Source organism: Vombatus ursinus, unplaced genomic scaffold, assembly GCF_900497805.2.
Source record: "Vombatus ursinus unplaced genomic scaffold, bare-nosed wombat genome assembly UNPS02014877.1, whole genome shotgun sequence".
NCBI classification, from domain to species: domain Eukaryota; kingdom Metazoa; phylum Chordata; class Mammalia; order Diprotodontia; family Vombatidae; genus Vombatus; species Vombatus ursinus.
In genome coordinates this window covers 52,457-76,497 of record NW_020954655.1, presented here as the reverse complement: position 1 = coordinate 76,497, position 24,041 = coordinate 52,457, and the positions used below count along the sequence as shown (strand labels likewise).

The window sequence follows — 24,041 nt, the reverse complement described above, 5'->3', positions numbered from 1 at the left end:
TCAAAGCAGCACTTACAGGAACATTTATATCTCTAAATACTTACATCAATAAAAAAGAGAGAAAGAACAGATCAATGAATTGGCATGCAACTAAAAAAACTAGCAAAAGAACAAATTAAAAATCCTCAATTAATGCACTAAAATAGAAATACTGAAAAATCAAAAGAAAGATTAAATGAAAGTAAAAAAATAGCAATGAACTAATAAAACTAGGACCTGGATTTTTGGGGAAGATTATTAGATAAACCATTGGTTAATTTGATTTAAGAAAAGAGAGATAACCAAATTACTGGGATGAAAAATGAAAAGGGTAAATGTATCACCAATGAAAATGAAATTAAAGAAATTATTAGGAGCTATCTTGCCCAATAATATGCTAATAAAACTGACAATCTGAGTGAAACTGATTAATATTTACAAAAATATCAACTGCTTAGATGAACAGAAGAGGAAATAGAATACTTAAATAACTCTATCTTACAAAAAGAAATTGAAAAAATATGTGAGCTTCATAAAGAAAAAAAACAAACCTCAAATATATAAGTGAGCTTCATAAGGGGAAAAAAGCTCAGGACCCGATGGATTTACAAATGAATTCCACCAAACATTTTAAAAACAATTCTAATACAATGTAAACTATTTGAAAAAATAAGTAAAGAAGGAGTCCTACCAAATTCCTTCTATAACACAAATATGGTTTTGATACCATAACAACCAAACTTCCAAAGAATTATTTTTAGAGCTAGAAAAAATAATAACAAACACTTAAGAATATTAAGGAAATCAGTGGGGGGGGGGTAAGTGAAGGAAGGAGGCCTAGTAGTAGCAGATTTCAAACTATATTATAAAGCAATAATCATCAAAAATAATATGATACTATCCAAGAAATAGGGGGATCAGGGGAATAGATTGGGTACACAATATATAGTAATAAATGAACATAGTAATTTAGTGTTTGATAAACACAAAGATGCAAGCTTCAGGGGCAAGAACTCACTATATGACAAAAAGATTCTGGGAAATCTGGAAAGCAATCAGGCAGAGACCAAGATCTCACATCATATACTAAGATAAAGATACAATGGGCACATAATTTAGACACAAAGGGTAGCATCATAAGCAAAGTAGGTGACCATGGAAAATTTTACCTGTCTGATCTAGAATGAGTCAAGAATTTATGGCCAAACAAGAGATAGTGAAGAGCATAGGAAGTAAAATGGATAATTTTTATTATATGAAATTTAGAAAGTTTTGCAAAAACAAAATCAACCCAGTCAAAATTAAAAAGAAATCAGGCACTGGTGAATTTTTTTTAGCAAGTATCTATGATCAAGGCCTCATTTCTCAAGTATAGAGGGAATTGAATCAATTACACACACACACACACACACACACATATATATATAAAATATATATATACATATGCATATGTATGTATGTATATATGGAGCCATTTCCTAATAAATGGTCAAAGAATATGAACAGGGCATTTTAAGAAGAAGAAATCAAAGATTTCAATAGTCATATGATAAAATGCTCTCCTAGTGACTAATAATTAAAGAAATGCAGATTAAACCAACTCTTAAGTACCACCTCAAACCTATCAGATTGGCTAACATGATAGGAAAGGAAATTTACAAATGCTGGAGGGGCTGTGGAAAATAGCTACATTAATGTAATATTGGTGGAATTGTGAACTGGTTCAATCATTCTTCAGAACACTTGGAACTATATTCAAAAGGCTATAAAACAGCACACCCTTTGACCTGATAATACCACTACTAGGTCTGTACTCCAAAGAGATATAAGAAAATGGAAAAGGACCTATATGTACAAAAACATTCATATCATTTCTTTTTGTGGTGGCAAAAAAAATTGAAAATTATTGGTAATGACTGAACAAATTGTATTATATAATTGTATGGAATACTACTGTGCCATAAGAAATGATGAGGGGGGTGGTTTCAGAAAAACATGGGAAGACCTGTATGTTGAACCAACATGAAGTGAGCAGAACCATGAAAACTTTATACACAGTAACAACAATGATAATAAACAAGGAAAGACTTAGCTACTTTGATAAATGTGATTCAAGAAAATTCCAAAGGACCCATGATCCAAATACTATCCAGCTGTAGCAAGAGAACTAATGACCTCTGAGTGCAGATTGAAGTATGCTGTTTTTTACTTTCTTTATTTTTCCTGTTTTTTTTTCAACAAGGCTAATATGGAAATGTATTTTGTATGATTTCACATGTATAAATCATATTGCTTGCCTTCCCAATCAGTGGGAGAGGGTCTAGAGGGAAGGAGAAAATTTAGAACTCAAAATTTAAAAAAAATGAATGCTTAAGATAATTATTAATTTAAATTTATTAAAATAATATATAAGAAAAGATAAAAAAGATGTTAAACATCATTTTAGAACTACTGCCTTTCTTTAAATACTTTCAAATAACTTGTACCCAAATCATCTTCTCCTTTCCTTTGCATTATCTCCATTATGACTCTGTCAAGTTTTTGCTTGCAATCTAGTGTAAAAAAAAGCAACAAAAATTTTGACATTAGCAGAATTTTTTTATTTTAAATTAGGATCCAAGATAAACAAAAAATGTACCTATTTTTAGGCTTCTTGTAGTTAGCTATAGAACACAAGGAAATATGCAAAATTGAACTAAGGTCACAAAAATCTGGACAGGATCCAAGTTTATTTGGAGATATAAAATGAGATTTGTTGTTGTTGAGTTGTTTCCCACTCCTTGTGACCCCATTTGGGGTTTTCTTGGAAAAGATACTGAAGTGGTTTGCCATTTGTTTCTCCAGTTCATTTTATAGATGAGGAACTGAGGAAACTGGGTTAAGTAACTTGCCCAAGGTCGCACAGCAATAAGTATCTGAGGCCAGATTTGAATTCATAAAGATGAATCTTTCTGCTTTCAAATCCAGTACTCTATCTACTGTGCTATGCAATTGAGAACAGTTGTGTAAATAAGTCACAAAACTCTAGTGGGGAAGAACTCATATGTGCTTTCATGGACTCAGCTTGTCTCGTACCATATAACACAGATCCTTTATTTCTTGACTATCACACAGTTACTCACACCCTATGGTCTTCATCTGCTTGAGTGAACTTCCCATATTATTTTGGGTACATAGGGAGCTCTGTCAAGGGAATAGAGAGTACCAATGACCCAAAGGAATTAGCTCTAGGGGATGATAAAAGAGGTTGGCATGGAGAATAAAGACACTGCCAGAGAGAATATTCTGTGCTTATAATAATGGTCTTAGAAAGACTGGATCAAGAGCTTAATAAAATTGGAACTCAAGTGGGCATATTAGATACCAGCAATTAAGAACAAAGCTCTTGATTTTTAAGCATCATCCACTCAAGGCAGAGGAGAAGCTCATGGACTTATTGACAGCACAACCAAAAGAAGTCAAGAAGGGTAGAGATAGTATGTGGTAAGTAAATGTTGCTTGCAGCACTGGTGTCTACAACCCAGAGACTCTGCTGGAAAATGTGTTGAATTTCACAAAGATTAGGACTATTAAGGAAAAAGAATGGAAGTAGGAATGAAGAGACTTTGGGCTTACCCTAATACTACATTCCAGGGTATGCATGACTTCTTCCATTAGAAACATATAAAATGGATAGATTTTTACCACCATTGCAGGAGAAATTTAAACAGAAACCCAATGAATTACTAGAACAATGGACAATGATGGCATGGTATCATGGAGCTATGGCAGCACCCCTCCTAATGGCAGAGATGCATATGATAAGGAAATTCAAAGAAGACTTACTTTTGCAAAACCAGTTAAATCAGTTAGAAGCTGCAGATGGGAGGATCCATTTTTAGGTGGTTAAGATAGCTATTTACACACATATAATTCCATAAAGCTGAGCTCCCATTGCAACTGGTTCTCTAATAAATGTCTGCAAGGGAGATAATGAAATTCCTAAAATTATTGGGTTTTATAGATTTGATCTATAACCAAACCACTTTGGGAATTATTAGATCTCACCTTCTGGGCAGAACCCCACCCAACTGGCATCAAGACAGTGGTAAAAGTTGAGGTTAAGAACAGGCCAGCTTCAGTACCCACCTGGGTACAAATGGATTCTGAAGATGGCAGGAGTAGATATGGATATCTGAGACCTTGGTTTAATGCTGTATCACATTGTTGAGGTCAGAAACTCCCTCAATAATTGGTATAACAACTCATCAATGGAAGAAAGGGGTGAGGAGGGGTAAGAAGACCAGATGGGTCATTGGATACCCCATGGGAAGAAGGCCCCAGGTGCTGAGGGAAGTTTCAAGATGATGTATCAGCAGAGGTTTAATTTTGAAGTCCAGAAAAACAGGAGAAGGGTTTGAAAGGGAATAAAGTTTGGCTAGGTTGAATCCCTTAATTAGGTTCTAAATTCCTATGTGGAGACTTCCACGTGGTCTGTAAAGGTTTGTATGAACCAAGTTTCCATCTGACGCAGGAAGCCAATTTTCTTTTCCTTTGCTTTTTTTTTCCCAACACCATCATTTTTTTTTTTTTGCTTGATGGTTGAGGAAGGCCATTTGAGCACCAAATAATGTATATATTGAGTACCAAGCAAGCAATAATCTTGGCAAACTTTTTGAAATGACTCCTTTCCAATGAGTCTGCAAAACTTTGTATTTGGGGATGTGTCATTTCTGCCTGTATATATGAGATTAAGGTTATGTGACTTCATCTGTAAGATCATGCTACATTGACTGTTTTGAGACTCTTTCCTCTACAAGGAAAAGGATGATATTTATACCTCTCCAGTGATCCCAGATGACTATTCTGGATTAGGGATGTGGACAATGTATTAAAAATGCACGCTTTTCTGTTTGACTGCAATGGTAAGTTTTGCAAACTAGGGGGAGTGTAATGGGGCTTGGTGCAGGCCTATATAACTTAGGATAATGTCACTTATGTAGAAAATGCTAGAGAACCTGCTTCAGGTACATTAGGGGACTGGAATATGGATAGACATTGTTTTTTTGCCTTATCACATGTTTGGAAGCAGCCTTATTCCTTTGGTTATGTGGACAGAAATGTCTATATCTTTAAAACTGACTGAATGAGCACCATCATACTTTTCCTGCATTTGTGTCTGAGGGTGAAGGACTCCACTTACCAACTGATGAGTCTGTAAGATAAGAGAGAAGGGCCCTGAGGGTCACCTCTCCAACTAGTTCCCCACCTTGGCCTAGGTGGCCCCAAGAAAAAAGCCTGGGGCTTTGATTTTTTTTTCCTTCATATTTTTCTATTCTAGATGTAGAGAGCTGAACCTCTGACCCAGGATATTAAACCATGGAATCCAAGAGTCTAGAAATTCAAGCCTGTATTGCATTCAACTCAGCAGAGAAATCTCAAACAGCAAGGGTCTGGGACATTAGCCCAACTGGGCTTTGGACTAAAACTGTGTATGTAGGAACTGAGCTAAACTGTGTCTAATTCCCCTCAGTTCCCCAGAGGCTGAGGTGCTATTAGGAAGGATTGTGTGGGAGGGGGGAGTTGGTGAATTTCTTCTTGTTCTGTCTTTGAAATAAATCAATCTTTGGTGACTCAAGCCAATGGTAGGAAAGAGAGACTCCCCAAATTCTGTAGGGTATAAGAGAACCCAAAGAAGAATAAAATGTATGTGACTAGGTCATCAGAGAGAAGGGCAAGAATAACCATGTTACACTACAACACAATGTTTCCCCAGATTTCAAATGCTGAGGATAAGTAATCCCAGTATGGAAAAGACTATACTTTTCCCATAGCTATTCTCCAAAGCTCTACTGGCTTGTCTTCCTTTCTGTGCTCAGCTTCTTTCTTCTTCTCAGGGTTCTCCTCTTTCTTTCTCTCCATGAGAAATGAAGAGGGAACTGTTCCTTGGCTTATATCTGGAAGAACAAAGCGCTTTGCTAAAAGGGTATGGAGTTGAATGAAGCTTAACCAACAATGTTGCTTGAACCCAAGCCTTTAAGGGTAGATCTCTTTTGGTTCCTTCCTGCTTGAACCTGAAAAGACCTTAACTTAAAAGGGCCAGGGTCTTCCATTGCATCCTGGGCCATCTCCAGTCATCCTGATGAATATCTGGCCCCTGGATCCAGGTGACTCTGGAGGAGAAAGTGAGGCTGGTGACCTTGCACATCCCTCCCTCACTCAAATCAAAGTGAATTGCAAGTCATGTCATCCTCTCCCTGATGTCATGGTCCTCTTTGAGAATGAAAGACAAATGGAACAACAACAACAACAACAACAACAACAACAACAACAACAACAACAACAACAACAGAGCTTGATACCACCCTCATGTTAACTGTTCAGTGTAGCTTATGACCTGCATGGCATGAATCAGGGCTTCATTATCTATATGAGAATTTTCATTTCTGCCTCCCTGTCTGAGAATATTGTAAACAAGACCCACAGTATTTCAGATCCATGTAAAATTTCTTTATTCACAGTTCTCCCTGCACTACAAACAGGCACTACAAAATACTATGTAAATGTAATTCAGAATTATTTTAAAACATTACAAATTATGACTCTTCTACCCTCAAGAAGCATGATGTTAACCTAGTACATTAAATGAAATTAACACAAATACACACATCATAAGAACATAAGATTTAACAATAAGAAGAGAATGAACTCCTAGAAAGAAGGCTGTTAAATTTTTAAATTATTATTTCAGCATTACAAATATAGGATTTTAAATGCAAATTTATTTTAGTCCATCCCTGGGACCCAATTCAGAGTTTCATATATGATTATGCTTTTAGAGAGATTGAGCTTCTCAGTCTGTTGTGTACAAGCAGTGTATTCATCTCCAAATTTTTTGGGCATGAAAAATTTATACGTAGTTGTGATGACTTCATTGCTTTTTCACATAATATACACATATATAGTTACAAATGCCATCAAATTTTATAATGTGTGTCATGCATTCCAAATGCCAAACTTACCAACATTTTATCAATATGTTCCTTTAAAAATACGGCAACTTTTCTGGTGTTTTGAACAGCTCTTTGATAAATCAAAGTTGTAGCACCCCAGTTCCAATCTACTACAATTACATTCACATCTTCTTTTTTCAGCAAACGTTCAAGAAAGGTGGAAAGCCAGCTTGGGGGTGAGCCTGTTGGTCTGTATCCATGAATAATCCAGACAGTTTTCTTAGTTATGTTGAAATTAGTGTTGAGTATATAATTCTGTCCAAATACAGGTTCCCCACAATTAGTGAGTGGTTTTGTATACATTATCATTGTTGATTTTAGTCTTGGCTTAAACAAATCAATGAAGGCATCTCCTAAACTCAGATCACTGAATTTAAGGCATCCTGTTCTTTTACCTGAAATACAAAACATCAAAATCAAGCAGAAAGTGAAATGAAATGTCCTTTAATTGGAATTGTTCTCCAGGAATCTGTAAATTTAAAAATAGGTTCTTAATGAAAAATATGTTAATTATTCATTTTGATTCCTTTTGTAGTGTAAGATTTAATAAATTTTAATATTTGAAGATTCTCAATAATTTGTAGGAATACAAAGTTTGGCTTATACCAAACTCAGAGTAGCACAGACAGTATGTACATTTAGATTATTCTTAGTTATCATGTAGGTCCTTATTTTCCTCGCAAGCATTGCGTTAACAAAGAATGGATCAAAGAAAATGTTTACCATGCATAATAATGAATATAGAAAGGCCTCATACTTGAGCCTGTAGATAAGAAAATGTTTCCCTCCGGTGAAGCACATTTAAACTAGGGTCCAGGATAGGTGCTCTAGACTTATGCCACTATCCTGAAGTTCAGACCTCTATATTCAGGTAAAGAACTTAAGATATCTGAGCAAAGGATTTTTACACACTGAAGTGCCCATTATTCCAGGAGACTAGCTGTAAATAAATTAAGTAAAAGAAAAACAGCAAATAAATAAAGGGAAAAGAATAAATCCATAGGTTCTCCTCAAGGAAATCTCCACAGGAAAGGCTATAGAAATCAGTACACAAAGAATGGTTCCTAATATAATTAATAAGTATTATGGGGTGGAAGTATGCCAGAAGAAATTTCTATAAGAAGAAGATATTTCCACAAGAACTAAAATTAGTTCCTCAACTGATAAATGGTCAAAGGATATAAAGAGGCAGTTTTCAGATGAAGAAATTAAAGTCATCTATAGTCATATGAAAAAATGCTCTAAATCACTATTGATTAGAGAAATACAAATCAAAACAACTCTGAGGTATCACATCACACCTATCAGATTGGACAACATGATAAAACAGGAAAATGATGAGTGTTGGAGAAGATGTGAGTAAATTGGAACACTAATGCATTGTTGGTGGAGTTGTGAAATGATCCAACCATTTTGGAGAGCAATTTGGAACTATGCCCAAAGGGCTATAAAAATGTGCATACCCTTTAACCCAGCAATACCACTTCTAGGGCTGTATCCCAAAGAGATAATACAAATGGGAAAAGGACCCACATGTACAAAAATATTTATAATAGCTCTTTTCGTGGTGGCAAAGAACTGGAAATTGAAGGGACGCCAATCAATTGGGGAATGGCTGAACAAATTGTGGTATATCAATGTAATGGAATACTTTTGTGCTATAAGAAATGATATGCAAGTAGACTTCAGAAAAACCTGGAAAGACTTGTATGGACTGATAGTGAGTAAAGTGAGCAGAGCCAAGAGAATGTTGTACATAGTAACAGCCACATTGTGTGATGACTGACTTTGATAGACTTGGCTCTTCTCAGCAATGCAAGGATCTAAGATGTTTCCAAAAGTCCCAAGATGGAAAATACTATCCACGCCCAAAGAAAGAATTATGGAATTTGAATGCAGATTGAAGCGTACTATTTCCTTTTTGTTTTCTTCTGTTTTGTTTTGTGTCCTCTTTCTTGTGATTCTTTCTATTGGTTCTAATTCTTCCTTACAACGTGACTAATGTGAAAATATGTTTAATAGGAATGTATATATATAGTCTATATCATATTGCATGCCATCTTGGGGAGGGACGTATGGAGGAAGGGAGAGAAAAATTTAAAATTCAAAAGCTTATAGTAGTGATTATTATTAAATCAAAATAAATTAATAAAAAAGAACTAAAATTGGTATTGCAGAAAATACAATGAAATGTACAGAAGAACTCTAGGAATGGTTTAAAACTTTAATAAAATTGCAAAAGAAATTACAAGGTGAAATTAGAATTCAATAAAAACTGAAAAGGTGAACTGATATTAGAACATAAGATACAAATTAAATAACTAAAATAAATTGGACAAATTAAAAATTGAACATACAACATTAAGAATGAACTGACATGAAAAATTAGGGCAAAGTCCAACAACAGTCGAATTAGAAGAATGTATGTGACATCTATACTTAAAAAAAGTTGACCTGAAGTTAACAGATTTTAGATAACTGACAAGTCATTGGGTTTCCAGAAAAAAACAAAACAAAACAAAACAAAACGTGATGAAACAAAATTTTGAATATCATGTTTAAAGAAATCATAAAAGAAAAGGTTTGGAAGTGCTAAACCAGAAGACTAAGTAGAAATTATCAGAATCCACAAGATGCCAGTAGAAAGGAATCTCAGGTTTAACTTACCAAGAAATGAGGTTTCCAAGCTTCAGAGCTACTATGTCAAAGAAAATAAATTGCAACTTGCTAGGAAAAAATAGATAACATAGTAAACTCCAGGTGGGAATTCTCAGGATTATTAATTATCATTGTGAAAGGGATTTTTAAAAATTTGAATTTGGAGGGGTGGAGCCACAATGGCAGAGAAAAGTCAGGAACCTACCTAAGTGCTCCCAATTTCTCCTCCAAACAACTTTAAATAATGCCTCAAAATGAATTCTGGGGTGGCCAAGTCTACAAACAATGGGGTGAAACAATTTTCTATCTCAAGGCAACTAATAAGGTCAGTAGGAAAGGTCTATCAGACTAGGGTGAGAGTGGAGCACAGTCCAGCTCAGGTTGTACCAGTACAGCCTGTGCCATAGGAAACCAGCAGCAGACCTTAGGGGCAACTGAATCAGAAGAGGCAGCCACTAGTTCCAGAGCTCTCAGCCTACAGATGGTAAGGGGTTGGATAAATGGTCAGAAACAGATTACAAGGGCCCATTTGCTGGCACTGGGGGCAGCACTCAGTTATATTGCTTATGCTCGTATCCATGTCATAGTCCTGGGTCACAGCCCTATGGTGAGGAAGAGCACTAGCAAACCAGAGCTTGAAGTTGCAGAGAAGCAGGGACCCTGGTCACAGTTCCAGTGAGGAAAGAAGAGTGCTTGTGGTTGCTCTCAGACCAGAACACAGGACAGGAGAGAAGTAAATACCTCTCCTTAGATCATATCACCTTGGAAGAACTGAAAGCTTAAAAAGCTTCCAAAACTAATTTTGAAAATAGCTGCACAAAACTTGAAGCCTGGAACATTGCCCCTTCCAATCCAGGAACAGAGCCCAACTTTCATATAAAGCTGAAAGTCAAGAAATAGGCTGGAAAAATGAGCAAACAACAACAACAAAGATCCTGACCATTGAAAGTTACTGTAGTGACAGGGAAGATCAAAACACAAACTCAGAAGACAATAAACTAAAAGCTGTTATATTCAAAGCCTCAAAGAAAAATGTGAATTAGTCTCAGGCCCAAAAAGAATTCCTAGAAGAGCTCAAAAAGGAGTTTAAAAATCAAATAAGAGAGGTAGAGGAAAAATTGGGGAAAAAAATGACAGTGATGCAAGAAAATCATGAAAAAAAAAGTCAGCAGCTTGGTAAAGGAGGCACAAAGAAATATAGAAGAAAATGGCACCTTCAAAAACAGAATAGTCCAAGAATATAATAGCCAAATCCCAGAGCTCCCAAATCAAGAAGAAAATATTGCAAGCAGCCAGGAAGAAACAATTTAAACATTGCAGAACACAATCAGGATTTATCAGCTTCTACACTAAAAAAGACCAGAGGGCTTGCAATATGACATTCTGGAGGCAAAGGAGTTAGGATTACAACCCTGAATCACCTAGAGAGCAAAAACTAAGTTTAATCCTTCAGGGGGTGAGAAAATGGATATTTGTTGAAATAGAGGGCTTTCAAACATTCATAATGAAAAGACCAAAGCTGATCAGAAAATTTGATTTTCAAATATAAGATGCAAAAGAATCATAAAAAAGTGAACAGGAAAAAGAAGTCATAAGGGATTCAATAAGGTTAAACTATTTACATTCCTACATGAGAAGATGATACTTGTAACTTCTTAAGTACTCGATTATTATTAGGGCAGTTGGAATAAATATACACAGTCAGAAGGCACAGGTGTGAGTTGAATTTGATGGGATGATTTAAAAAATGAAAGGGCAATGGATGTACTTGGAGAAAGGGAATGGAGAGGAAGAATGGGAGAATTATCAAAAGGCATGAATGAACTTTTACAGTGGAGGTGAAAATGGGGGAGGTGAGCAGGAGCCCTTGAACCTTACTTTCATCAGAATTGGCTCAAAGAGAGAATAACATACACACTCAGTTGGGTATTGAAATCTATCTTACCCTATAAGGAAAGTAGGAGGTGATGAGGATAAGAGAAAGGGGGAACTGATAGAAAAAAGGGCAGGTTGGGGAAGGCAGTTGTCAGAAGCAAAACACTTCTGAGGATGGACAAGGTAAAAGGAGAGGGTAGGATAGATAGAGAAGGAAATAGGATGGAGGGAAATACAAAGTTAGTAATCTTATTTACAGCAAATCTCTGATAAAGGCCATATTTCTCAAATATATAGAGGACTGAGTCAAATTTATAAAAAAAAAATAAGAGCCATTCCCCAATTGATAAATGGTCAAAAGATAAGAACAGGCAGTTTTCAGACAAAGTAATCACAGCTATCTATAGTCACATAAAATTGCTCTACATCACTATTGATTAGAGAAATGCAAATTAAAACAATTCTGAGATACCATCCCTCACCTCTCCTATTGAATAATAGGGCAGAAAAGGAAAATAGAGGGGATGTTGGGGAATTAGGCCACTAAACACTGAAATGAAGAAAGGGATTAACCATCAATGGAGAGAAAAAAATTTAATTATAAGACTTTACTATAGATAATTACATCACAACAAAACTGAGAATATAATTGTAATAAATGAATAGTAATGAAATATATAAAATATCCAGATTAACAATAATTGGAAATAGAGAATCTATGAAATCAGAACATGAAAAAAACTCTCAAAGGAAACAAAATTTTCTCATTCGTATGGATTTGAAAGTGAATTTTATCAAACATGGAAGGAGCAAGTAACTTCTATGCTATAATTATTTTTTTCAAAGTCAATTTCATTTTCAGTTCCAAATTCTCTCCCTCCTTACTCCCCTTTCCTTAACCACCAAGAAGTCATAAAAAAGTGTTGCAAATACGTATAGTCACAGACAACAAATTTTCAAGTAGCCCATGTTCAAAACAGAGAAGGAAAGAGAAGAAAAATATATTAAAAATATATTAAAAATCTTTTGACCATTTATCAATTGGGGAGTCCATCAGCTTTCTATATGGAAGTGGACAGCATATTTCATCATGAGTTCTTGGAATAGCGGTTGATTATTTCGTTGATCTAAGGTAAAAATTATTCTCCTGGTTCTACTCAGTTTACTCTGTAGCAGTTCATACAAATCTTCCCAGGTTTTTGTGAAATCATCCTTTCATCATTTCTTATGCCATGATAGATACTGTTACTATATTGCCCATGTAGGGCAGCTAGGTGGCACAGTAGATAGAGCATTAGCACTGGAGTCAGGAAGGCCCGAGTTAAAGTCACTTGACCCTTTTTGCCTTAGTTTTCTCATCTGTAAAATGAGCTGGAGATAGAAATGGCAAACCATTCCAGTATCTTTGCCAAGAAAACTCCAAATGAGCTCCTGAAGAATCAGTCATGACTAGAAATGACTGAATAACAACACAACAGTATTCTATCATATTCAAATATCAAAACTTGTTCAGCCATTACCCAAATGATGGTCATTCCCTTAATTTTCAGCACAAAAAGAGTGTCTTTAAACATTTTTGTATATTTGGATCCTTTTTGTTTTCTTTGATTTCTTAGAGATCAGTGATATCACTGGATAAAAGGGAACATACAATTTAACAGATTTTTCAGCATAGTTTCAAGTTCCTTTCCAGAATGCTTGGACTCCATAGCTCCTACAATAGTACATTAACATACTGGATTTCCTATATCCCCTTCAGCATTTGCCATTTTCCTTCCTTGCCATCTTAACCAATTTGATGGTTATGAAGTCATACCTCAGAGTTGTTTTAATTTACATTTCCCTGGTTGTTAGTGATTTAGAGCATTTTTATGTAGCTATTTATAACTTGGATTTCTTCTCTGGAAAACTGCCTATTCATATTTGATGATTTGTTAATTAGGGAATGGCTCTTTTTCTTGTAAATTTTACTCCATTCCATATATATGTATATATATGTATTAGAAATGAGATGTTTTTCATAGAAACATATAAAAAATTCTCATTTCCTGTTTTTCTTCTAATTTTAGCTATATTTGTTTTGTTTGTGTAAAAACTTTTAAAATTTCACATAATCAAATTATTCATTTTAGCTCTTGTGAGGTATCTTGGTCATGAACTCTTCCTTATTCATAAATTTGATAGATAATTTTTTCCATGCCCCACTTATTTGTTAATGATGTCAACCTTTGTTACTAAATCACATACCTATTTTAAGATTATTGTGGTATATAGTGTGAGATGTTGGTCTATATCCAGTTTCTGCTGGACTACACTTAAGTTTTCCCAACAGTTTTATTGAATAGTAAATTCTTAAACCAATAGCTGGCATCTTTGAGTTTATTATTATTAATGTGTTCATTTGGTTTTCTTTATGGTATACCAAATATGTTCCACTAGTCAGCCACTTTATTTCTTACCAAGAACCAAATTGGTTAGATGATTATAGCTTTTTAGTATAGTTTGAGATCAGGTATTAATAGGTTTCCTTCTTTCCCATTTTTTTCATTGCTTCCTTTGGCATTCTTTACCTTCTGTTCTTCCAGATGAATTTTATTTTTTTTTACTTCTATAAAGTAATCTTTCAGTAATTTCTTGATGTGGCACTGAATAAGTAAATTAATTTAGATAGTATTTAATTTTTATTATATTGGCTCAGCCTACCCATGAGCAATTAATATTTTTCCAATTATTTAAATCTACGTAAAAAAGTATTTTGTAATTATGTTCATATAGTTTTTGTATATGTCTTAGTAGGCTACTAATTTATTCATCTTTACTTTGATTTTTAGTATTTCTATTTTGATATTAAGTAGAAATTTTTAGTTTACTGGTTTTCTAAGTATTTTAGTTGTATTCCAATTTTTACCTTTACAGTTCCTTCCCCACACATCTATGCTAGCAGTAGACAACTACCAGGGAAAGTCTGAAGGGATCAAAACTGCCTTCGAATGGTATACAGAGTCATAAGAGGCCCCTGGCTCTAAAAGTAGATAAACACTATTGCCCAGCAAAAGGCATATACCTCAAATATAAATTGTCACAGGTTATTAGGATCAATGAAGATTAGAACTAAGATGAAAGCTGTCATAAGTTGGTCAAAGGTGACTTAGGTTATCAGGATTATGTGGAAATTTATAACCTTGTTAGGCTAGTGTTTCAAAACTCTGGGGTTGATAAGATTTTAGGGCTTCAGAAAGAAAGACAGTGTGGATTTTCTAGCAAATCTTTGTTTACGACACAAATTCTATCTCATGTCTAGGAAATACCAAGGTATCTGTGTTGCTGTATCAAGCTGCACTTAACAAAAGAACAATCCCAACACCTAGTAGTATGGCTCCAAGCCCAACACTCTATCCACTAAGCCATCTAGCTAGCCCAAATGTGTATAAGGAACAGCAAGTAGGCCAGCTTTGCATTAACATAGAGTGTATAAGGGGGGAAAATGTGAAATCAGTCTGGAAAGATAGGATGGACTCATGTTTGATACTTTGTTTTACTCTAGAGGCAATAAGGAGCTACCTAGGCTTCTGAATGGGAAGTAGCATGTTCAAATCTGTGCTGTAGGAGTATCAGCTTCATAGTTGTGTGAATGGTGGTTTGAAGAAGGGAGAAATTGGAGGAAGTGAAGCTATGTAGGAGGTAAATTCAGTAGTATAGGCAACAGATGACGAGGAGCTAGTATAGGATGGTAACTTCAAGTGAAGAGGCAAGGAGAAGGGTGACCTCTATAAAAATAAGGTAGTCAGGAAAAAGGATGGTTTGGGGGAAAAGATATGTTCTGTCTGGGGTATGTTCAAATGTATGCTGGAAAATGTTTAACAACTGACTTCCTGAATACACACACACACACACACACACACACACACACACATATACATACAAATGCACACTCATGCACATGCATGCCCTGACACACTTTTAAGTTTAATCTGCATTTTAAATTTTTTCTACATATAATCTTCATTTTAAATATTTAAATATGTATATATCCATATATCCATATACTATTCCACTATATATATATACATACATACATATGTACATATACTTTTAACTTTAATCTTCATTTTAAATATTTTTCCATCACCTTATCAGGCCAAGTAAATCAGCAAAAAAAAAATCAAGCCTTAATTTGTAATATTCATTGATTTCCCAGGTATAAATATACATGTTGAAAATTGAACAATCAAAAATTAACAAACAAACGGAGAGCTGATTTGAGCTGGCTCCAGCACACTCCTAGGTTCTGATTTTTGGATGTCTTTAGGACATTGAGATGGAGATATCCCATGGTAAATGGTTGATGTGGGCCTGGAGATAAGGAGAGATATTAAGTTAAGATTTGTAGATTTGGGAGTCATCTGAAAAAGAAATGATGATTGAACACATATGTATATATCTACATGTATGTATGAGGGAGGGGATGAGGGGCTAGGACAGAGTTCTCAGGGACAGTTGAGTAATTATGCAAATGGTTTTAAAACTTTTATTAATGTCTTTTTTTTTAATATCATCTTCATTTTCCCCTCCCCAGCAATGAAGAAAAAAGAAAGAGAAGAATTTTGACAAAGGTACATGTCCACGTGTGTGTGTGTGTGTGTGCGTGCACGTGCGCGTGTGTGTATGAATGTATATGTACTTTAAAATATGTTTTAATTTATGAAATAAAACAAGCATCTCATAACATAGTACAATAAAAAGACGATTGTACATGAAACTGCAAATCTGCTATACACAACTTGCTATTTTTTGCAAATATACTACAAAATTATCATGTAAATTTTTTCTTCCTTTCCCCCTGTCCAGAGATGGCTACCATAAGACACAAATAGGTGTGTGTGTGTGTGTGTGTGTGTGTGCATGTGTAAAATTATTCTATACATACTTCTATTTATCAGTTTTTTCTCCAGATGCAAATAGCATCTTTCTTCATATGTCTTTTATAGTAAATTTGGGCATTTATAACAGACAAAAGAACTTATTTGCTCAAAGTCATTCTTAAGACAATATTGCTATTACTATATACAACAATCTTTTGGTTCTACTCATTCCACTCTTGATTATTTCATGCAAATCTTTCCATGTTTTTCTAAAATCATTGAGCTCATAATTTCTTATAGCACATTGGTATTCCATCACAATCATATACCACAACTTGTTCAACTATTCCCCAATTGATGGGCATCCCTGAAATTTCCAGTTCCTTGCCACCATAAAGGGAGCCGCTATAAACATTTTAGAGCATATGAGTTCTTTTCCTTTTTCCCTAATCATCTTTGAAAATAGACCAAATAGGGGTATTGCTGGATCAAAGAGTACAGATTGTTTAATAACTCTTTGGGCATAATTCCAGATTGTTCTCCAAAATGGATGGATCATTTTACAATTCCACCAACAATGAATTGGTGTCCCAATTTGTCAACATCCTCTCCAACATTTGTCATTAATGGTTTTAGATAAATGATTTTCATCAATTTAAGGAAAAATACATTTGTACCAATACTTTCAAGAGTTCTTTTTAATAGAAATGAGTGCTGAACTTTACCAAAAGCTTTTTATGCATCTATTGATATAATCATATGATTTTTAAAAACTTTTATTATTGATGTAATCAATTATGTTAGTGGTTTTCCTTATGTCAAAACATCCCTGCAATCCTGGTATAAATACCACTAAATCATAATGTATAAATTTTGTAATAAAATTGTTGTGATCTTTTAGCCAGTATTTTATTTAGGATTTTTTCATCCATATTCATTAATGAAATTGGTCTATAATTTTCTTTTTCTGTTTTTACTCCTCCTGATTTAGGTATCAGCATCATAGTTGTTTCATAAAAAGAGTTTGATAGAATCCCTTCTTTACCTATTATTGCAAATAATTTATTTAATATTGGAATTAGTTGATTATTAAATAGTTGATAGCATTCACTTGTAAATACATCTGGTCCTGGTGCATTTCTCTTAGGAAACTCATTTATGCCCTGTTCAATTTCTTTTTCTAAAATAGGTTGATTTAGATATTCTATTTCCTCTTCTGCTAACTTAGGCAATTTACATTTTTGCAAATATTCTTTCATTTCACTTAAATTGTTAAATTTATTGGCATATAATTTGCCAATATTATTGGCAAAATAACTCCTTATAATTGCTTTATTTCATCTTCATTGGTGATATATTCACCCTTTTCATTTTTTAATATTAGTGATTTGGTTTTCTTCTCTCTTTTTTAAAATCAAATTAACCAATTGTTCATCTATTTTGTTTTTTCATAAAACCAACTCCTAGTTTTATTTATTAATTCATTTTTTTACTTTCATTTTTATTAATCTCACTTTTAATTTGTAGGCTTCATAATTTAGTGTTAAATTGGAGATTTTTAATGTGTTATTTTTCTAGTTTTTAAAATTGCATTCCCAATTCATTAGTCTGTTCTTTCTCTATTTTATTGATGTTAGGATTTGGATATATAAATTTTCCTCTAATCACTGCTATTGCTGTATCCCTGAGGTTATGATATGTTGTCTCAATATTGTCTTTCTCTTTAATGAAATTATTATTTTTTTCCATGATTTGCACTTTAACTTACTCACTCTTTAAGATTAGGTTGCTTAATATGCAATTAGCTTTTAATGTATGTTTCCTTGGTCCCTTATTAAATATAATTTTTATTGTATTATGATCTGAAAAGAATACTTTTAATATTTCTGCTTTTAACTATAAAATTATTATCTACTAATATATGGTTAATCCTTGTAAAGGCACCATGAGCCACTGAGAAAAATGTGTATTCCTTTCTATTTCCATTCATATTTTCCCAAATATCTATCATATCTAGTTTATCTAAAATTATATTAATTTCCTTAACTTCTTTCTTCTTTTTTCCCCCCAAATTTATCTAGTTCTGCAAGGGGAATATTACAGTCTCCTACTGTTATAGTACTATTATCTATCTCCACCTATAATTCATTTAATTTTTCTTTTAAAAATTTAGATGTTATGGTATTTGGTGTATATAAGTTCAGTATTGATATTGCTTTATTGTCTATGGTACTTTTAACCAAAATGTAGTTACCTTGTTTATATCTTTTAATTAGATCTATTTTAGTCATAACTTTGTCTGAGATCATAATTGCTACCCCTGCCTTTTTTGCACCAGCTGAATCATAATAAATTTTATTCTAACCCTCCACTTTAACTCTGTGTGTATCTCTTATTTTTAAATATATTTCTTATAAATAACATATTATTGGATTCTGATTTTTAATCCATTCTGTTAACCATTTCTGTTTTATGGATGAGTTCATCTCATTAACATTCAAAGTTATAATTATTATTTGTGAATTTCTTTTCATCTTGTATTTATTCACTATTTTCCTTCTCAGCTTCTCTTTTCACCCTATCCTTGTTACCTTATCTTCTCCCGTTACTCTCTTATCTAAAGATCTAAAAATCTTGCTATTACTATATACAATCTAGAGATCTAAAAATCTTCAGATGTATATTTTGTTTCCTCTTCAACCCAGATAAGAGTAAGGTTCCAATATTACCAGCCCTCCCCCACCTGCTTCTTCTCTATTAGTTCTTCCTTTTACATCCTGTTTTTATGAGATACTTTCTCCTTTTAACCTTTTCCTACCCAATTTTGTTTTTTAGTATCACCTCATCATATACAACTCAGCCTCAATCTTTCTTTCTCTTTTTTTTTGGCTTGGCAGTGGGGTTAAATGACTTGTCCAGGGTCACACAGCTAGTAAGTCTTATGTGTCTGAGAGCAGATTTGAACTCAGGTCCTCCTGAATCCAAGGTTGGTGCTCTATCCACTGCGCCACCTAGCTGCCCCTAACTTCAATCTTTCTTTCAAACTCTCTTTGGTAATAACAGTTTTAAGAATACTATTAATTACTAATATTAATAGCATTTTCATATATCATAAATAAATAGTTTGACCTTAATCAGTGCCTTATAATTAGCCTTTAATGATTTCCTTATTTTTTTCTGAATTTTTTTATATCAAATTTTCCATTGAGTTCTAGTCTTTTTGTTACAAGTACCAGAAGGTCTTTTAGTTCATCAAATATCCATTTTTTTTTTCTTTCGGGATTATGCTTAACTTTGTTGGATAAGTTATTCTTGAATGCAGCCTCAGCTCCTTTGCTCTTCAAAATATAATGTTTCAAAACCTACGGTCTTTTAGTGTAGAAGCTGCTATGTCTTGTGAAATCCTGATTTTTTTTCCAACAGTTTTAAATAGTTTTTTTTCCCCCCTTGTTGCTTGCAACGGTTTCTCTTTACCCTGGGAATTTTTTTAACTTGGATATGACATTCCTGCAAGTTTTCTTCCTAGAATCTCTTTCAGGTTGTTATCAGTGGATTTTTTTTTTTCTATTTCTACCTTACTTTCTTGTTCTAGAACTTCAGGACAATTTTCCTTAATAATTTCTTGTAATATTCTTTTTTTTATCATAATTTTCAGGTAGTCTGACAATTCTTATATTATTTCTCCTTGATCTGTTCTGTAGATCAGTTGTTTTTCTAGTGAGATGTTTCAGATTCTCTTCTATTTTCTCCAGTTTTATTATATTTTAGTGTCTTATTGCATCATTTGATTCCACTTGCCCAATTCTAATTTTCAAGGAGTTATTTTCTTCCTTAAGAGTTTGTATCTTTTTATTAAATTGGTTAACTTTCTTTTCATAATTTTCTTGGGTTGCTTTTACTTTTTTCTAGTTTTTCCTCATTTTCTCTCATTGGATATTTGAATTCCTTTTTAAGTTCTTCCAAGATTTCTTTTTGGGCTTGTGACCATTTGACATTACTCTCTAGGGTAGGAATGGCTTTTTTTTTTTTTAACATCACTTTCTGCCTCTGAATGTGAACCCAGATCTTCTTTTAAACCAAAATAGCTATCAATGGTCGGGTTCTTTTTCCTTTGCTCATTCATTTCTATTTTTAATTTGTCTTATTTTTTTTTAGCAGCTTAATATTATTATTATAAAGTTTTAATTCCAAGTTGTGGGTAAAGTTGCCCTAGGCCTCAGGTCCTTCATATTGTTGTTTTCTGAATTCTGTGCAGGGGCTTAACCTCAGGGACTCTTTTCTTCCTCCCCTAAGCCCCAGTCATGCTGTTCCAAAAATGTTCTTGCTCCCTGTGGTACCACACTCACTAGGCTTGTGTTTGCTTCTTGTTACCCATAGCCAGAGTCTGGGATCATGTCTGGTCAGCACCACTAGGCCTGACTTCTGGAAACAGCGGGGGGTCCCTCAATCTTCCCTCACTCAACCTCTACCATTCTTTTTTTTTTTTTTTTTTTTTTGGTGAGGCAATTGGGGTTAAGTGACTTGCCCAGAGTCACTCAGCTCGTGAGTATTATGTGTCTGAGGTCGGATTTGAACTCAGGTCCTCCTGACTCTAGGGCCAGTGCTCTATCCACTGCACCACCTAGCGGCTCCTCTACTGTTCTTTAGATGAAAGTTTGTAAGGTAAAATTCATGAGGTGAAAGTTCCTGAGGTGAAATTTCTAGAGGCAGTGAATCATGTGAAAGTTGAGGTGAAATTTTTTGAGGCCTAGCCTGCTTCTCACAGGGTCCACTGCTCGTTGATTCAATGGAGTTGGCCTACAAATGCTAACACTTCACTCAGATCAAACTTCAGCCCTGGAGTCTTTTCTGAGGTCTTCTTAAGACGTCTTAAGAGGACAATTGCTTTACCCCTTTATTTTTTTCTGTTCTACATTCATTTTGTGGTGATGTTCTGTCCATTTGTGGAAAAAATCTGGAGAGCCTGGAAATTTCTGACCTACTCCACCATCTTCCCAGAATGTATAAAAAAAGTATATGTACTTTTGCTGAACATTTTCTCTTTCTTTTTTATTTTTTGTTGCTAAGGAATATACTCACATACCTACACATGCCCCCACCCCCTATTCATAATACATATACATACATACATGTATATATTACACACATGTGTGTGTATGTATGGAGGAGAAGTCCTCCTCAGTCAGGCTCCCATCCTACAGAATCTAAGCCATTCTTGTCATAGATGTCTATGTTTATTTCTGAGATCTCTTGAGTGTTTCCTCAGTGGGAACTGAAATGGTGCCATTATATCTATGACAACATTTCTTACTCAAACTTTAGAATAGTTACGCAAATCATATCTGCCCACTAAAACAGTGCTTCTGTACCATGCATGCAGGTAGTAGAATGAGGAAATAAATATTTAAAATACTCTATCCCTAAAACTGTAACACAAGTATAAAATATGTGTTTAAAATAGACAAAACAAGGTAGGCACAGAACAGATGGGAATTTAGACTTCTTGTTCTGACTTTGCAATGCCCATAGCAATAATTAATAAGGATAAGTAGGACAGTGTCTAATTGTCTCATTTTAAGGCATTTCAAAAGCAGAGTAAACAACTTTAAACTTAATCATCATCACAGAAAAATACACAAGACTTTTAATCATTAATTTTTTAACTTACCAGTTCACATTTCTCTCAAGTCTTCAACATATCTATGTTGAAATGCTTCAGTAGTTTCCTAATTAATCTCCTTTGCTTCCAGTCTTCCTAATATGCAAATCTAACCATATATTCCTCCTACTTCATGCCCTGAAAAGCCATAAAAGGTCCCCTATTGTCTTTAGAATAAAATAAAAACTCCTAAACTAAGCATTTAAGGTTCTCCACCATCTAGTTCAAATCTACCTTTACTCATACTAACTCCCTTTTTTGTGTTTCATTTCAGCTAAAATGTCCTACTATTTTCCCACTGGCATACCATAGCTCACCTCCTCAAATTTGCAAACTGCCTCACCCTTCCTATATAACACTAACCCACCTCTCTACCTCTGAGAATTATTTACTTCATTTCTGTTGTCACATCCTCAGTGAAGCCTTGCCTCATACCTTTAGCTATCCATTCTGTCTTTCTTCTCAAAATATCTTCTATTCACTGAACTTTGTACATGTCATACCTTCCCAGTAGAATGCACATTCTTTGTTTGTTTTCTGTTATTTTGCAAGGAATGTGGTCCATACATAGCACAGTGCCTTGCACATAATGGACATTTAGTAAATGTTTGTTTAAATTGATAAGTGATTGTGTTTATAATATTGTTAATATTGAGTTCCTCTCTAAAGGTAATGTAAAGTGTAGAACTGCGATTATTTCCTAGAGGATTTAAGTAAATACACAAAATCCTACTTCAGGCACTTGCTGTCTGACTCTGGGCAAGTCATTTAACCTCTGTTAGCCTCAATTCCTCCTCCTAATACCACTTCCTTCACAGGGTGATTGTAAGTATTACGTGGGAGAGGACTTTGGTAAAGGACTATTTAAATATTACCTATAATTATTATATTGAATATAAAAGAGAGAGAAGATGAGGGAAGGAGGGGAGGTGGAATGGCTTGTTAACTTTTTTCCCTTGAATTATTAGCTGTTGAATTATCTTCTGTTTTTTAGAACAGTAATCCGAGGATCTTTTGCTGTTTACAATGCTAATCCTCTGAGTAGTGATTAAATGTCATTCACCACTGGTTGCTAATTGTTATTGTTAATATTTAAAACATCTGTTACTATGTTTCATTTCCCATTTTGCTAGAATGAAACTGTTTCAACTGCCACCAGTTGCATTAGAAACTCTGTACTAGTATTTAGCTGGTGTTACATTAGGAAGTCCTGATTACCATAGCTGACATTTTAACATACATATTGAAATTTCATATAAGAGAAAGTTAAATTTTTTCACTTTGAGATGTCAGACATGTGCAATGGTCAAAGAACAATAACCAAGAACAAAATACGAAAAAAAAGCCAGTGGTTAAAGAGAACATTTAGTTTATAATTGTGAAAAAATTTTAAAAAAACCATAAAATTCAAACATTTGTTGGGAGTGAGAGATACCTAAAATTTTAAACACAAGAATAAAAAAAAAAGTAGATCATATTTTAAGATAGTTGATTATATCTTTGTGAAAAAAATAAATACATTTTATCATACATCTAAGTGTTCAACTACCACAATCACTCACATGAAAATTATTCATGGTCAGAACTCTTAAATTTGAAACTTTTCTTTACCATAAGGTCGTTATTTTGTGGTGTCTAACAAAAACATACATTCCATTAAAGATTCATGCTGGAAAAGAAATATAACAAAGAAGTCTAAATTCATGGTAAAATGGATTCTTATATCAATGAAATTTATATTCAGCAACTTAATGGTGATAAATATGAAGATTTTCCACCATTTTCACTACTTTTATCTATACATTATAGATAACTGATTTTTTTATATAAATATTGAGTATGTGTGTAAGTATAAATAAATTGCCAATAGATATCTTACCAGAACTTGTCCAGAACATCAGACTGAGCAAGATGTATAACTTCAACATTTGGAATTGGTGAAAAGTAAAATAAGCATCCAGTTTCATAAAGAAAAAATGTTCCTTCATGGATGGACCTTCCTCCTGGCCTGAGAGT

The 24,041-nt window shown here is 34.0% G+C and overlaps 1 protein-coding gene across 3 annotated transcripts in view; it reads right to left on the bottom strand.

The window, feature by feature from the left end:
- Positions 1-24,041, bottom strand: part of LOC114028315 (lipase member I-like) — a 64,547-nt gene extending 40,506 nt beyond the window's left edge. For 2 of the 3 annotated variants that reach the window (XM_027842561.1, XM_027842563.1), the window contains exons 1-2: positions 23,905-24,041; positions 6,981-7,366 (exon numbers count right to left, since the gene is read on the bottom strand). In XM_027842561.1, coding sequence (XP_027698362.1) covers positions 6,981-7,366; positions 23,905-24,013 — 495 coding nt within the window. In that variant the 5' untranslated portion in view covers positions 24,014-24,041. Of the gene's footprint in view, positions 1-6,980; positions 7,367-22,034; positions 22,164-23,904 lie in introns of all 3 variants that reach the window. The other variant, XM_027842564.1, reaches the window with a different exon arrangement.